General features: G+C 49.8%; 2 protein-coding genes across 4 annotated transcripts in view; both read left to right on the top strand.

Annotated features, from left to right (window-relative positions):
• The window catches only part of RHOA (ras homolog family member A), a 57,783-nt gene extending 55,457 nt beyond the window's left edge, over positions 1-2,326 (top strand). The window contains exon 5 of one of the 2 annotated variants that reach the window (XM_003818369.6): positions 1,082-2,326. In XM_003818369.6, coding sequence (XP_003818417.1) covers positions 1,082-1,255 — 174 coding nt within the window. In that variant the 3' untranslated portion in view covers positions 1,256-2,326. Of the gene's footprint in view, positions 1-396; positions 625-1,081 lie in introns of those variants that run through there. The other variant, XM_063602359.1, reaches the window with a different exon arrangement.
• A 221-nt stretch (positions 2,327-2,547) lies between these two features.
• GPX1 (glutathione peroxidase 1) lies at positions 2,548-4,288 on the top strand. 2 transcript variants are annotated; one of them, XM_003818370.6, is made up of 2 exons: positions 2,548-3,443; positions 3,718-4,288. In XM_003818370.6, exons 1-2 carry the CDS (start codon positions 3,198-3,200, stop codon positions 4,075-4,077), a joined length of 606 nt encoding a protein of 201 aa, XP_003818418.2. In that variant the 5' UTR covers positions 2,548-3,197; the 3' UTR covers positions 4,078-4,288. The 2 variants fall into 2 exon arrangements, with proteins under 2 accessions (XP_003818418.2, XP_024783865.1); XM_024928097.4 differs by having other exon boundaries at positions 3,101-3,443; positions 3,699-3,959.
• Positions 4,289-16,564: the final 12,276 nt, after the last annotated feature.

Below are 16,564 nucleotides of genomic sequence, written 5' to 3'. Positions count from 1 at the left end.
TCCCTCTCCTCCACTCCCAATGCCTTTTTAAAAGTGATGATGGATGTGGCATCTTGGCCTCTCAGAAACCAGCTGGCCTAATGGCAGGGCTTCCTCACTGGAGGAGAAGCATTGAGATCTTCAACCTAAGTTCTCTTACTCAGGTTTCTCTGTCTGAATGTCAAGGGTAGGCTTTATTTCCTTCAGGGCATTTAGTCCTGGATTGGTAGCTTGAGTAATTTTGCTCTTGATTGACTCCTTAACCTTCCAGGGCTCCTCTGACCTCTTCCCTCTACTTCCCAGTGAATACCATGTTTATTAGAGATTTTATGTTTGGTAGGGGGTAGTTACCATATGTCAGTTTAAAAATTTCATAAGTTTAGCAGTTTTGTTTTGTTTTGTTTTGTTTTTGAGAAGGAGTCTCACTCTGTCGCCAGGCTGGAGTGCTGTGGCACGATCTTGGCTCAACTGCAACCTCCGCCTCCCAGGTTTATACGATTCCCCTGCCTCAGCCTCCTGAGTAGCTGGGGTTACAGGCGCCCACTACCACGCCCAGGTGATTTTTTGTATTTTAGTAAAGAGGGGTTTCACCATGTTGGCCAGGATGGTCTTGATCTCCTAAACTCGTGATCCGCCCAGCTCAGCCTCCCAAAGTGCTGGGATTACAGGTGTGAGCCACCACACCCAGCCAAGTTTAACAGCTTTTGAAAGTCTTTTTTTTTTTTTAGGCTGGGTACAGTGGCTCATGCCTGTATCCCAGCACTTTGGGAGGCCGAGGTGGGCAGATCACTTGGTCAGGAGTTCGAGACCAGCCTGGCCAAAATGGTGAAACCCCATCTCTACTAAAAAATTACTTGGGCACGGTGGTGGGCACCTGTAGTCCCAGCTACTCGGGAGGCTGAGGCGGGAGAATCCCTTGAACCCAGGAGGTGGAGGTTGCAGTGAGCTGAGATCATGCCATTGCACTCCAGCCTGGGCGACCGACGAGCAAAACTGTCTCAAAAAAAGAAAAAAAAATCTTTTAGCTGAATTTGAATACTTTTTACTTACTATATGTATGCCACACTATTAGCTAAAAGGACTATTTTTTTTTCTTTGCTAGGAGCCGGTGAAACCTGAAGAAGGCAGAGATATGGCAAACAGGATTGGCGCTTTTGGGTACATGGAGTGTTCAGCAAAGACCAAAGATGGAGTGAGAGAGGTTTTTGAAATGGCTACGAGAGCTGCTCTGCAAGCTAGACGTGGGAAGAAAAAATCTGGGTGCCTTGTCTTGTGAAACCTTGCTGCAAGCACAGCCCTTATGCGGTTAATTTTGAAGTGCTGTTTATTAATCTTAGTGTATGATTACTGGCCTTTTTCATTTATCTATAATTTACCTAAGATTACAAATCAGAAGTCATCTTGCTACCAGTATTTAGAAGCCAACTATGATTATTAATGATGTCCAACCCGTCTGGCCCACCAGGGTCCTTTTGACACTGCTCTAACAGCCCTCCTCTGCACTCCCACCTGACACACCAGGCGCTAATTCAAGGAATTTCTTAACTTCTTGCTTCTTTCTAGAAAGAGAAACAGTTGGTAACTTTTGTGAATTAGGCTGTAACTACTTTATAACTAACATGTCCTGCCTATTATCTGTCAGCTGCAAGGTACTCTGGTGAGTCACCACTTAAGGGCTTTACTCCGTAACAGATTTTGTTGGCATAGCTCTGGGGTGGGCAGTTTTTTGAAAATGGGCTCAACCAGAAAAGCCCAAGTTCATGCAGCTGTGGCAGAGTTACAGTTCTGTGGTTTCATGTTAGTTACCTTATAGTTACTGTGTAATTAGTGCCACTTAATGTATGTTACCAAAAATAAATATATCTACCCCAGACTAGATGTAGTATTTTTTGTATAATTGGATTTCCTAATACTGATATTTGTCATCCTCAAAGAAAGTGTATTGGTTTTTTAAAAAAGAAAGTGTATTCGGAAATAAAGTCAGATGGAAAATTCATTTTTTAAATTCCCGTTTTGTCACTTTTTCTGATAAAATATGGCCATATTACCCCTTTTCGGCCCCATGTATCTCAGTACCCCTTGGAGCTGGGCTAAGTAAATAGGAATTGGTTTCACGCCTGAGGCAATTAGACACTTTGGAAGATGGCATAACCTGTCTCACCTGGACTTAAGCGTCTGGCTCTAATTCACAGTGCTCTTTTCTCCTCACTGTATCCAGGTTCACTCCCAGAGGAGCCACCAGTTCTCATGGGTGGCACTCTGTCTCTCTTCTCTCCAGCTGACTAAACTTTTTTTCTGTACCAGTTAATTTTTCCAACTACTAATAGAATAAAGGCAGTTTTCTAAACTTTCTGTATCCTGTTGTTTGTGTTGCTCTCTCCAGGGCTGGGGGCAGGAGGATGCAAGGACTTCCTGGCCTAGCTCACCCTGGAGAGGTTTGTTGAGGGTGCAAAGGACTAGCTTGTGCCCCACCTCCCACCCACCCAGCAGCTAATCTGGTCCCTCCCAACAACATGGAAATGATTACCCTGTACCGCATTCTGGTTCAGATTTGGGGGTAGGGTGAATGCAGCCTTCTGAGGAGGCCAGGGAGGGAGGACTCCGGCAGCGTTTCCTTGGCCCTGGCGAGCTACTGGGCTCCACTTCAGGAGGCTGGGGCAGAGCTTCCAGGACTCTGCTCGGTTAGAAAACCCGCACGAGGGCGGTGCCGCTTTGGAGACAGGGAGGAGGGAGACCGGAAGCCTAGATCCCTCTGGCTGTCCCCTGCACTGCCGGTAACATGGCACAGGAGAGGAGGGCTGTTTGTGCACGGGCAGCTCCTGCAGCTGCTGCCGTCGCCCACCAGCCTCCTATGCCAAACCCCACATCCTAACTCAGGAACCTCTGAGAAAAAACGGAGCCCTCGAGGGCCCCAGCCCTTGGAAGGGTAACCTGGACCGCTGCCGCCTGGTTGCCTGGGCCAGACCAGACATGCCCGCTGCTCCTTCCGGCTTAGGAGGAGCACGCGTCCCGCTCGGGCGCACTCTCCAGCCTTTTCCTGGCTGAGGAGGGGCCGAGCCCTCCGGGTAGGGCGGGGGCCGGATGAGGCGGGACCCTCAGGCCCGGAAAACTGCCTGTGCCACGTGACCCGCCGCCGGCCAGTTAAAAGGAGGCGCCTGCTGGCCTACCCTTACAGTGCTTGTTCGGGGCGCTCCGCTGGCTTCTTGGACAATTGCGCCATGTGTGCTGCTCGGCTAGCGGCGGCGGCGGCCCAGTCGGTGTATGCCTTCTCGGCGCGCCCGCTGGCCGGCGGGGAGCCTGTGAGCCTGGGCTCCCTGCGGGGCAAGGTACTACTTATCGAGAACGTGGCGTCCCTCTGAGGCACCACGGTCCGGGACTACACCCAGATGAACGAGCTGCAGCGGCGCCTCGGACCCCGGGGCCTGGTGGTGCTCGGCTTCCCGTGCAACCAGTTTGGGCATCAGGTGCGCCGGGCGGGGCGGGGCGGGGGCGGACGTGCATTAGTGGCTGGGGGCGCCGGCGGTGTGCTGGTGGGTGCCGTCGGCTCCATGCGCGGAGAGTCTGGCTACTCTCTCGTTTCCTTTCTGTTGGTCGTAGCTGCTGAAATTCCTGTCCGCCCTTGGGATTGCGCATGGAAGGCAAAATCCCGGTGACTCATAGAAAAACTCCCTTGTTTGTGGTTAGAACGTTTCCCTCCTCCTCTTGACCCCGGGTCCTAGCTGCCCTTCTCTCCTGTAGGAGAACGCCAAGAACGAAGAGATTCTGAATTCCCTCAAGTACGTCCGGCCTGGTGGTGGGTTCGAGCCCAACTTCATGCTCTTCGAGAAGTGCGAGGTGAACGGTGCGGGGGCGCACCCTCTCTTCGCCTTCCTGCGGGAGGCCCTGCCAGCTCCCAGCGACGACGCCACTGCGCTTATGACCGACCCCAAGCTCATCACCTGGTCTCCGGTGTGTCGCAACGATGTTGCCTGGAACTTTGAGAAGTTCCTGGTGGGCCCTGACGGTGTGCCCCTACGCAGGTACAGCCGCCGCTTCCAGACCATTGACATCGAGCCTGACATCGAAGCCCTGCTGTCTCAAGGGCCCAGCTGTGCCTAGGGCGCCCCTCCTACCCCGGCTGCTTGGCAGTTGCAGTGCTGCTCTGTGGGGGGGTTTTCATCTATGAGGGTGTTTCCTCTAAACCTACGAGGGAGGAACACCTGATCTTACAGAAAATACCCCCTCGCGATGGGTGCTGGTCCTGTCGATCCCAGTCTCTGCCAGACCAAGGCGAGTTTCCCCACTAATAAAGTGCCGGGTGTCAGCAGAACTGTGTGTATGTCCTGTGTCATTGTCATTTGGGGATTCTTTTTCTTTCCTTTTCTTTTTTTTTTTTTTTTGAGACGGAGTTTTTTGCTCTATTGCCCAGGCTGGAGTGCAGTGGCGCAATCTAGGCTCACTCGCAAGCTCCGCCTCCCGGGTTCACGCCATTCTCCTGCCTCAACCTCCTGAGTAGCTGGGACTACAGGTGCCTGCCACCACGCCCAGCTAATTTTTTGTATTTTTAGTAGAGACAGGGTTTCACCGTGTTAGCCAGGATGGTATCGATCTCCTGACCTCGTGATCCACCCGCCTCGGCCTCCCAAAGTGCTGGGATTACAGGTATGAGCCACCGCACCCGGCCTGGCGATACTTTTTCTAACCTCATTGTCATAGTGGTGGGAACTTAATCCTCCTTCCCTTATCCTAGCCAAGTCTGAACTTTCTGTCCTTTTGTCTGCAGCGTGTAGGATCCACTCTTTCCTTTGTGGGAAGTCTGGCTCCTGGCCTGCATTTCTGCCTTCACCAGAACATGCAAAGGGCCATCCCAAGACCCAGTTAAAACAAAGTCCTTACTTCAAAAAAGACACAAGGCAATGGTTGACTGCCTAACTCAAATAATAGACTTCTGACTACTTGCTGCACGCTGAAATGACTGTCACAAAATAACATGAGCCCCCACTCACATTTGGAGTCATGGCCTTTCCAATTGTTAGGTCCACACAAGCCCATTTTACATGGAAGCTCATGCAATATTATAAATTCTGTTATCTGGCTAGATCTTTCCATGTTGCTACCAAGTGCCTGTATCTGCTGTGACGATGATCTTACAAGTTTCTGCCTCATATATTCAAGAGTGAGAAAACTATAATTTAACTGGCCCTTCTGACTATGCCCTGCCCAACACTTAACGTGCAATTAATTGCACATTCAGGCCCAGGATAAGGGCTTGTCTTTGAAGCCAGCTGCTGCTTCTCGGGCACCACTCAGGTCCAGCCTCTCCATCTGTTGACCCTGCTGCCAATAATCTTTAATTTTTTTTTTTTTTTTTTTTTTTTTTGAGACAGTCTTGCTCTGTCGCCCAGGCTGGAGTGCAGTGGTGTAATCTCGGCTCACTGCAAGCTCCGCCTCCCGGGTTCATGCCATTCTGCCTCAGCCTCCCGAGTAGCTGGGACTACAGGCGCCCGCCACCACGCCCGGCTAATGTTTTTCTATTTGTTAGTAGAGACGGGGTTTCACTATGTTAGCCAGGATGGTATCGATCTCCTGACCTCGTGATCCACCCGCCTCGGCCTCCCAAAGTGCTGGGATTACAGGCTTGAGCAGCAATAATCTTTCAAGACAGATTTGGAGCCATTTCCTAACGCAGTGCAGGGGACTACAGGGCCTGGGTGTAGCTTCCGCTTGTGCAAACAGGTACCCAGAGACATGGTAGTGCTGTTCACCCGCTGACTGTGGACCAGAGGTTCTGGAGTCCCAGTATTTGTGTTCAAATTCGTGACTCAAGGTCCTTCTTAGTCTGAACCAACTCTCAAGGACTTTTCCTCTTGCCCTAAGCAGTGATCTTTGCTGCTGCTTTTCCCCTTTGTCTGCCCTTAGGTCACTAAGGATTGTAGGGCCTTCTGGACCTGCTCTGGCTCCATCCTGAGAACTCCTGAACAGGCCCACCTCCCTCTGGTTCTCTCTGCCCCAGCCTTTGAGTCCCCCTTGCGGTGACCCAGGTAGAACTATCAGCTTCCCCTTTGGACCTCACTCTACCTGTGTTGTTCCTTGGAACTCTCAGGAGTCTCACTCTTGCCCAGGCTGGGGTGCAGTGGCATGATCTCAGCTCACTGCAGCCTCCACCTCCCAAGTTTAAGCGATTCTCCTGCCTCAGCCTCCCCAGTGGCTGGGATTACAGGTGCCTACCACCATGCCTGGCTACTTTTTAATATTTTTAGTAGAGATGGGATTTCGCCATGTTGGCCAGGCTGGTCTCAAACTCCTGACCTCAGGTGATCTGCCCGCCTAGGCCTCCCAAAGTGCTGGGATTACAGGCGTGAGCCACTGCGCCCTGCCAGAATGGAATGTTATTATATTAATAGATCAATATTTGTGATGAATATCATATGCCGGGCCCTGTGGGCCCTGAGATGGCTAGCCCCTGTACCCCTCCCAGACTGTTAACTTCTGGGGAAGATTAGTCATTCATAAATGCAATCAAGACTCCTGAGTGGCCATTCATGGACGCTCACGCCTATAATCCCAGCATTTTATAATCCCAAGTAATCCGAGGAGGGCAGATCACTTGAGGCTAGGAGTTGGAGACCAGCCTGACCGACATGGTGAAACCCCCGTCTCTACTAAAAATACAAAAATTAGCCAGGTATGGTGTCGGGCGCCTGTAATCCCAACTACTCCGGAGGCTGAGGCAGGGAGAATTGCCTGAACCTGGGAGGCGGAGGTTGCAGTGAGCCGAGATTGCGCTATTGCACTTTAGCCTGGGCAACAGAGCGAGACTCTTTCTCAAAAAAAAAAAAAAAAAAAATCCACTCAAATGGTACCAAGGCTTTTTGACATTTGTAGACTTCAAATCTGACTCCTGGAATGGAGAATAGCAACCTGTAAATCTGGGTAGACCCAGATTACCTGTGACCCCTAATGTCCTACATGTCTCTTCCCCAAAAGCACTTTGCTCCCTCATTCATTCATAATCCAGTCCTGTGCCATGTGCTCTGCCAGGTGCCTGAAGAAGTCAGAAGGACAGTATATAATTATCAAAAAAGCATGTTTTGTGCTTTGAGAATAGGAAAAAAAGACAAGAAAAAAATTGCGCACCTTACACTAGTTAAAGAATAAAGAAGAGGACCAGGCCCAGTAGGGAGGCTCATGCATGCCTCCTGGAAAAAGTGACAGTGAGGCTGGGTGCAGTGGCTCACACCTGTGATCCCAGTACTTTGGGAGGCCAAGGTGGGCAGATGGCTTGATGGCTTGAGGTCAGGAGTTTGAGATGAGCCTGCCCAACACGGCGAAACACGTCTCTATTAAAAATATGATAATTAGCTGGGCGTGGTGGCGGGCACCTGTAATCCCAGCTACTCAAGAGTCTGAAGCAGGAGAATCACTTGAACCCAGGAGGTGGAGGTTGCAGTGAGCCGAGATGGTATCATTGCCCTCCAGCCTGGGCAACAGAATGAGACTCCATCTCAAAAAGAAAAAGTGGCTGGGCGCGGTGGCTCACACCTGTAATCCCAGCACTTTGGGAGGCCAAGGTGGGCAGATGACAAGGTCAGGAGATGGAGACCATCCTGGCTAACACGGTGAAACCCTATCTCCACTAAAAATACAAAAAATTAGCTGGGCGTGGTGGCGAGCACCTGTAGTCCCAGCTACTCGGGAGGCTGAGGCAGGAGAATGGCGTGAACCTGGGGGGCGGAGCTTGCAGTGAGCCGAGATTGCGCCACTGCACTCTAGCCTGGGTGACAGAGCGAGACTCCCTCTCAGAGAAAAAAAAAAATTGAGACTGAAAAGAAGTCAAGAAGCAGTTGGTTAAAGAATAAGCTGATGGCGGGTGAGCAGGCAGGGAGTATAGTGTGTGAGATCCTGAGATGGGAAGGTGGCATTCTTGACTAAGTCAGCAACAGGAGGAGCAGGTTTTGGGGGTAGGTGGATGTGTTCAGATTCAGCTATATTGCATTAGACATCCAGACAGAGGTATCTGGGGCAGGCAGTTACAAGAGGCGCAGAAGAAGAGAATGTTGAAAGGCAATGGTCTAGCCACGGGAGCAGTAGCCACTGGAGAGGATGAGGTCACGTGGGGAAAGTGGCAAGAAAAAGATTAGGGGACCTGGGCCTGAGGCCTATAGATTCACAATCCTTCCAGATTAGATGGCAGAGAGAAATAGCTGGGGAGGAACAAGGTTGGAGCAAGGAGCCAGGGGAAGGGACAGTTCCTAAAGAATAGTTAGCTGGAACCCATGCTTCTGGACTGCCTGCAGTCTCGGGGCAGCTGGAACCAAAGCTAGAAAGCCATGTGTCTAGGAGGTACCAGGTCCTATTCTAGGAGATGAATATACAGTGCCCAGGAGTCACCCAGGTACTTGTGAAAATATATGTTCCACGACCCACCTCCAGAGACACTGAAGTGGAAAGTCTAGGGACCTAGGGTCCTACTCAGTGTTCTACCAGCTGGACCTGTGAGAAGAGACATCCCACTTCAACTCTCCCCTTTCCTGTACAGGGTCAATGTGGCCTAGGCCACACTCTCTGGTTAGGCTACAGGATGGGAACCCAGAACTTTCCAATAAACTCTAACTTCTCTCCAGGATGCCTGGTGATTCACCCCTCCTTGCCCCATGCCACCCCCACCATCTCAGTTTATGCCTTGGACTACGAGTGAAGGGAACTTTTTTTGGTTTCCCCTGAAATTACTCAGCTTCAGTAAAGGGAACTTCTGAACTCCCAGTATGCCTGATCCTGGCTGAAGAACATTCCTCCTCAGACTTTAAGCTGTATGCCTCCTCTCTCAACTAGAAGTCATTTCTTTTTTTTTTTTTTTTTTTTGGACAGGGAGTCTCGCTCTATTGCCCAGGCTGGAATGCAGTGGTGCAATTTCAGCTCACTCCAACCTGTCTCCCGGGTTCAAGCAATTCTCCTGCCTCAGCCTCCCGAGTACCTGAGACTAATTTTTTTGTATTTTTAGTAGAGGCAGGGTTTCACCATGTTGGCCAGGCTGGTCTTGGACTCCTGACTTCAAATGATCCACCCACCTGGGCCTCCCAAAGTGCTGGGATTACAGGCGTGAGCCACCATGCCTGGCCAGTCCTTTCTAACTCTCTCTTCTCCAGGAAGTTTCAGAGTAAAGCCAGTTAAGACTTCACTGTCTTCCCCCAACACACACAGACACACTCTCACACATACACATTCTTTTCATTCAACCATGCAACTGCTGCTGCTCTGACTGGTACCCACCCCACCCCATTGTGAATCAGCAGCTCAAATGAACAAGTAAAAGAGTAGAAATCACATTCAGCCTATGTGAAGTCCTGGCTTTAAAAGCAGAAATGGCTGCAGAGCATTGCTTGCACAGAAAACACATACAGCATTTAGGCCACTGACCTAGGTTCAGAAACTTCCATTTCAGCAGTTCTTACAGAAGGGCTGCTTTTGGGGGTTTTTTTTCAAACATTAAATCTGATAAAATTAGGTCAGGCATTTCTTGCACAATTAGCAGTTGATCAAATGACTTCCTTATTCTGACTCAATGTAGTCCTAAAAACAACACTTAAAACAAGTTTATTTTCAGGCTCGGTGCAGTGGCTCACACCTATAATCCAAGCACTTTGGGAGGCTAAGGTGGGCAGATTGAGCTCAGGAGTTTGAGAACAGCCTGGGCAACATGGCGAAACACTGTTTCTACAAAAAAATACTGGCCAGGCAAGGTGGCTCGTGCTTGTAATCCCAGCACTTTGGGAGGAAAAGGCAGGTGGATCATGAGGTCAGGAGTCCAGCCAATATGGTGAAACCCCGTCTCTACTAAAAATACGAAAATAAGCTGGGCGTGGTGGTGTGCACCTGTAGTCCCAGCTGCTCCGGAAGCTGAGGCAGGAGAATCGCTTAAACCTGGGAGGCGGAGGTTGCAGTGAGCTGAGATTGGGCCACTGCACTCCAGCCTGGGTGACAGAGCAAGACTCTGTCTCAAAAAAAAAAAGAAAAAAAAAAAAAGAGCCAAGCTTGGTGGCACATGACTGTGGTCCCAGCCAGCTACTTGGGCAGCTGAGGTCAGAACATTGCTTAAGCCCAGGAGATCGAGGCTGCAGTGAGCTATGATTGCGCCACTGTACTCCAGCTTGGAAGACAGAGTGAGACCCTGTCTCAAAATAAATAAAACAAGTTTATTTTCAGAAAAGCATTCCTGGCCTGATAAGTCTAATAAATCTCTTACGTTTTAACTTTTGGATAAGAGAGTAAAAAGTACTGGCTAAAGATTTCCCCAAGGGGCCAGGCATGGTTGCATGTACCTGTAGTCCCATCTACTCAGGAGGCTGAGGTGGGGGGAATCACTTGAGCCCAGAGGGTCAAGGCTGCAGTGAACTGAGATTGTGCCACTTCACTCCAGCCTGTGCGACTCCAGCCTGGGCTGTCTCAAAACAAACAAACAAAAAACCCCCCAAAAAACCAACCTGGCCAACATGGTGAAACCTTGTCACTACCAAAAAATACAAAAATTAGCCGAGTGTGAGGCGGGCGGATCATTTGAGGTCAGGAGTTTGAGATCAGCCTGGCCAACATGGTCAAACCCTATCTCTACTAAGAATACAAAAATTAGCTGGGCATAGTGGTGCGCTCCTGTAATCCCAGCTACTTGGGAGGCTGAGGTAGGAGAATTGCTTGAACCTGGGAGATCGAGGTTGCAGAAGCCAAGATTGTGCCACTGCACTCCAGCCTAGGTGACAGAGTGAGACTCCATCTCAAAAACAGAAACAAAATTAGTCGCACATGGTGGCGTGTGCCTGTAGTCCCAGCTACTTGGGAGGCTGAGGTGGGTGACTCGCTTGAACCCAGGAGGCGGAGGTTGCAGTGAGCTGAGATTGTGCCACTGCCCTCCAGCCTGGGCAACAGAGACAGACCCTGTCTCAAAAAAAAAAAAATTTTTTTTCCCAAGAAAACACAGCATGGGTTTATAAAGAGCAGGCCATGATCCCTATCAGAGTACTCTGAATTGACATGTTTTTGTTACTGCACTCACGAAGTAAGCGGGAAGAGTATGCATTCACATACAGGTGTGACACACCTGGGCGGGCACTGAAATAAAGCCCAGCTCCAGCCAGCCACAGAGATTAATGGGTATCTGCCTCACATCAGACACTAACTGATTGGGACCTGAGGGGGACAAATGTCAGAAGTCCTTGTCCAAGAAATGAGGTCTCATAGGCCTTGGCCCTGAAATGGTGTAATTCTCACTGCCTCTCAGAGAGGCTGTGTACAGAGACATTGCTTATCTCTACTCAACAGCCATTCCCAAGTCCTTCCTCCTGGCTGGCTGGCAGAATCTACTTTCCTGCTGCAAAGATAGGGGCAGGTGACCTAATCTTGGCTACAAAGAGATGCAGAGGCTCCTGGGAAAGCCCCCATGATCCCAGGAAACAGGATCTTGTTTCTTCTCTCCCTTCTCACTGGTGGGTGTTGTTGAGGGTACCCAAAATTCTGGGAGCAAGGCAGCCATGTTGGAGCTTTGAAGGCAAAGAACTAGAAGGCCCCAGATAAACAAACTGATGTCTTTCAGCTTTGACCTTCCCAAGAACTCAACTCCAGACGTGTCATGTGAAAAAACAAGAACCACCAAATAGGTGGGCCAATTGCTGCTGGGGATTCTGTTAGTTGCATCTAGAAGCATTGAGACTGACATGACATGACAGTGGTGTACTGGGCAGGGGTGCTAGGCAACTTGTTGCCCCTAACTGGCTGGCAGAATATTTTCCTAGCCAGCCTTACCTGTTGTAAATGTAAGGGCAGGTGACCTGATCTTGGCTGTGAAGAGACGCAGAGGCTCCTGGGAGACCCACTTTTAGTGCCCCTCACAGGTCCAGTTTACTAATTGTGGCCCTCAAGACCAGTAGAGGAGACCACAAAGCAAGCCCACTTGATCCAAATTCCTAGAGCTCTAGCAGCATTCAGGAACACATGTAGCTTACCCTCAGTGGTGTCCTACAGTTCTGAAGACCACCTGGCTTCATAGGGAAGCAAGTGAAGGGAATCTAAATCTCCCTGCAGCAGAATACCCCAGTCACCTTTGTCCCCAGCACATGACTGTGTGTGTGTGCATGTACATGTGAGTGAATCTAAAGTCCAGGTCTCAGGCCAGGTACAGTGGCTCACGCCTATAATCCCAGCACTCTGGGAGGCCGAGGCGGGTGGATCACCTGAGGTAAGGAGTTCAAGACCAGTCTGGCCAACATCCAACATGGCGAAACCACATATCTTTTTCTTTTTTCTTTTTTTTTTTTGGAGTTTTGCTCTTGTTGCACAGGCTGGAGTGCAGTGGTGTGATCTCGTCTCACTGCAACCTCCACCTCCCAGGTTCAAGTGATTCTCCTGACTCAGGCTCCTGAGTAGCTGGGATTACGGGCGTCTGCCACCATGCCTGGCTAATTTTTTGTGTTTTTAGTAGAGATGGAATTTCACTATGTTGGCCAGGCTGGTCTTGAACTCCTGACTTCAGGTGACCCACCCGCCTCAGCCTCCCAAAGTTATAGGGTTACAGGCGTGAGCCACCACGCCTGGCCCGGCGAAACCACATCTCTACAAAAAATACAAAAAAAAATTAGCTGTGTGTGGTGGCGCGCGCCTGTAGTCCCCAGCTACTGGGGAGGCCGAGGCATGAGAATTGCTTGAACCCAGGAAGTGGAGGTTGCAGTGAGCCGAGATTGTGCCACTGCACTACAACCTGCATGACAAAGTGAGACTCTGTCAAACACACACAAAAAAAAGTAATAAAAAAAATAGGCCGGGCACGGTGGCTCACGCCTGTAATCCCAGCACTTTGAGAGGCTGAGGCCAGCAGATCACCAGGTCAGGAGATCGAGACCATCTTGGCTAACATGGTGAAACCCCATCTCTACTAAACAAAATACAAAAAATGAGCTGGGCGTGGTGGCGGGAGCCTGTAGTCCCAGCTCCTCGGGAGGCTGAGGCAGGAGAATGGCAGGAGCCTGGGAGGCGGAGCTTGCAGTGAGCAGAGATGACGCCACTGCACTCCAGCCTGGGCAACAGAGCGAGACTCTGTCTCAAAATAAATAAATAAATAAATAAAGTCAGCTGTGTGGGGTGGCTCACGCCTGTAATCCCAGCACTTTGGGAGGCCGAGGCGGGCAGATCATGAGGTCAGGAGATCAAGGCCAACCTGGCTAACACAGTGAAACCCTATCTCTACTAAAAATACAAAAAAAAAAAAAAATTAGCTGGGCTTGGTGTCAGGCGCCTGTAGTCCCAGCTACTCAGGAGGCCGAGGCAGGAGAATGGCATGAACCCGGGAGGCGGAGCTTACAGTGAGCCAAGATTGCGCCACTGTGCTCCAGCCTGGGTGACAGAGTGAGACTCTGTCTTAAAAAAATAAATAAAAATAAAAAATAAAGTCCTGGTCTCCTGAGCATCCTTTGTGGATGTCATCATATACCCCCAAAGGCCAAAAGGAATATTAAGTATGCCTTTGCTTTCTACACTAGTTGCTTAAGTTTCCTTCCCAGGGAAGTATCTGCAAGCATGACCCTTCATGTTCTTGTGACACTTTTTTTTTTTTTGAGACAGAGTTTTGCTCTGTTGCCCAGGCTGGAGTGCAGTGGCTCGATCTCGGCTCACTGCAAGCTCTGCCTCCCGGGTTCACACCATTCTCCTGCCTCAGCCTCCCGAGTAGCTGGGACTACAGGTGTCCACCACCACACTGGGCTAATTTTTTTGTATTTTTAGTAGAGATGGGGTTTCACGGTGTTAGCCAGGATGGTCTTGATCTCCTAACCTCGTGATCTGCCCACCTCAGCCTCCCAAAGTGCTGGGATTCCAAGCGTGAGCCACTGCACCCGGCCCCTGTGACACTTTTACCACACAACATACAATACTGTATTACATATGTAACCATCCTCCATCCCTAACCACACTGTGAACCCCTGGAGGGTAGGGACCATGAGCACATAATACTCAAGTACTATTAGTCCAGTGAAGAAATGACTAATAGCCGGATCATTCTTTCTTTCATTTATGCAAGAAATGCCTACTGAGAATTCGCACTGTGGAAAGGGCAAAGGATACACGCAAATTAACGTTAAATACTGGTTCATGGTTAAGACCGTGATGGTAATAGAATTACAGGAGGAAGACAAGACACTGGCGGCACCTGGGCCCAGGCTGCCACACCCTGTGCCCGAAGAGGGCTGGCCATCAACACAAGTGGCATAACCAGAATGGAATCTGTCCATTGGCACAACTCCTCCATATAAAAAAAGTGATCCCACTTCCTCTCTGTGAGACTTGTTCAGTTTTTTGCCTCTATTATCTTCTGCAAGAACCTAATCCTTATATAACAGAGGTTAGAAATCACTGAGAAGACATTTAATTCTTCTAAAGTGTGCTTCTAGAATCTTTTTCTTTTCACAGTCCCCTGGGCAGATTAAGGAGGCACAGGTGAGAAGGAACCAAAAATATTTCTCCCCTGTTGCCACCTCCAATTAAAATATGTCTAATATTTGTGAATACTGCCATGTGTGCTCTGTTAGTGCTGGCCAAGTGTGGACCAAGAATAACTTGGGAGAGCCAAATCCTATCAGGTGTAAAGAAAACTGTGGTAGCAGCTAAGACAAAAACCTTATGATTTGGAATAAAATAAAGCTTAAAGGCCAGGCGTGGTAGTTCAAGCCTGTAATCCAAGCACTTTGGGAGGCCGAGGTGGGTGGATCATCTGAGGTCAGGAGTTCAGGAACAGCCTGGCCAACATGGTGAAACCCCGTTTCTACTAAAAATACAAAAATCACCTGGGTGCGGTGGCCGGTGCCTGTAATCCCAGCTACTAGGGAGGCTGAGGCAGGAGAATCCCTTGAACCCGGGAGGCGGAGGTGGCAGTGAGCCGAGATTGCGCCACTGCATTCCAGGCTGGGTGACAGACTAAGACCTTGTTTCAAAAAAAAAAAAAAAAAAAAAAAGCATAAAGTTCACACACCCAGACATTATTAATCTTTTTTTTTGAGACGGAGTTTCGCTCTTGTTGCCCAGGCTGGAGTGCAGTGGTGCGATCTTGGCTCACTGCAACCTCCGCCTCCTGGGTTCAAGCTATTCTCTTGCCGCAGCCTCCCAAGTAGGTGGGGCTACAGGAATGCACTACCATGCCCAGATAATTCTGTATTTTCAATAGAGATGGGGTTTCACCATGTTGGTCAAGCTGGTCTCAAACTCCTGACCTCAGGTGAACCACCTGCCTAGGCCTCCCAAAGTACTGGGATTACAGGTGTGAGCCACCGTGCCCGGCCCAACATTATGAATCTTTTTTTTTTTTTTGAGATAGGGTCTCGCTCTGTCACCCAGGCTGGAGTGCAGTGGCGCAATCTTGGCTCAGTGCCAGCTCCGCCTCCCAGGTTCATGCCATTCTCCTGCCTCAGCCTCCCGAGTAGCTGGGACTACAGGCACCCACCACCACGCCCGGCTAATTTTTTGTATTTTTAGTAGAGACGGGGTTTCACCGTGTTAGCCAGGATGATCTCGATCTCCTGACCTCGTGATCCGCCCTTCTCGGCCTCCCAAAGTGCTGGGATTACAGGCTTGAGCCACCGCGCCCGGCCAACATTATGAATCTTTAATTAGACATCACAGTCCAAGATCAACTAGTATGTGACCAATAAGCCAGGTTTTCTTCTAGCTCCCTTCCTGGTTTCTCTTCTGTTCTTGTGGCCCAAGGTCCTCTGGTAATGGATGGATTGTCCACTTCTGGGATCTTGGTGTCCTACCGGGCCTATGGTTCTCTCTAGGATAAAGTGGCTCAACATAGAACACAGCTCTGGTGCCAAGATGTCTCTGAGCTGAATCAGTCACCCTTGTCATTTCCTCCCAAGTCCCTAGGTCACTACCACAACAGGAACACGCAGGCAGATGTTCATTGTTTCCAGTTCTCTTTTTTGTTTTATTTTTGAGACAGGATCTTGCTCTGTCACCCAGGCTGGAGTGCAGTGGCACGATCATAGGATCACAGCTCTCTGCAACTTCAAACTCCTGGGCTAAAAAGATCCTCCCACCTTGGCCTACTTAATAGCTGGGATTACAGGTGCACGTCACCATGCCAGGCTAATTGTTTTATTTTAAATTTTTAAATTTTTTTTTCCTTTTTTTGAGATGAAGTTTCACTCTTGTTGCCCAGACTAGAGTGCAGTGGCGTGATCTTGGCTCACGGCAACCTCCGCCTCCTGGGTTCAAGTGATTCTCCTGCCTCAGCCTCCCAAGTAGCTGGGATTACAGGCGAGCACCACCATGCCCAGCTAATTTCTGTGTTTTTAGTAGAGACTGGGTTTCACTAGGTTGGCCAGGCTGGTCTCAAATTCCTGACCTCAAGTGACCCGCCCACCTCAGACTACCAAAGTGCTGGGATTGCAGGAGTGAGCCATGCCTGGCCCTGGTTTTTTTGCCTCCTAAGTAGCTGTGACTACAGAATGAGATTCTGTCTCAAAAAACAAAACAAAACAAAAAACGGCTCAGCATGGTGGCTCACACGTGTAATCTCAACACTTTGGGAGGCAGAGGTGGACAGAGTGCTTGAGCCCTGGGGAGCAGG

This window comes from Pan paniscus, chromosome 2 (genome assembly GCF_029289425.2).
Source record: "Pan paniscus chromosome 2, NHGRI_mPanPan1-v2.0_pri, whole genome shotgun sequence".
Classification (NCBI taxonomy): domain Eukaryota; kingdom Metazoa; phylum Chordata; class Mammalia; order Primates; family Hominidae; genus Pan; species Pan paniscus.
Note: the sequence above shows the minus strand (reverse complement) of the source record. Positions and strands in the feature narration are given on the sequence as shown.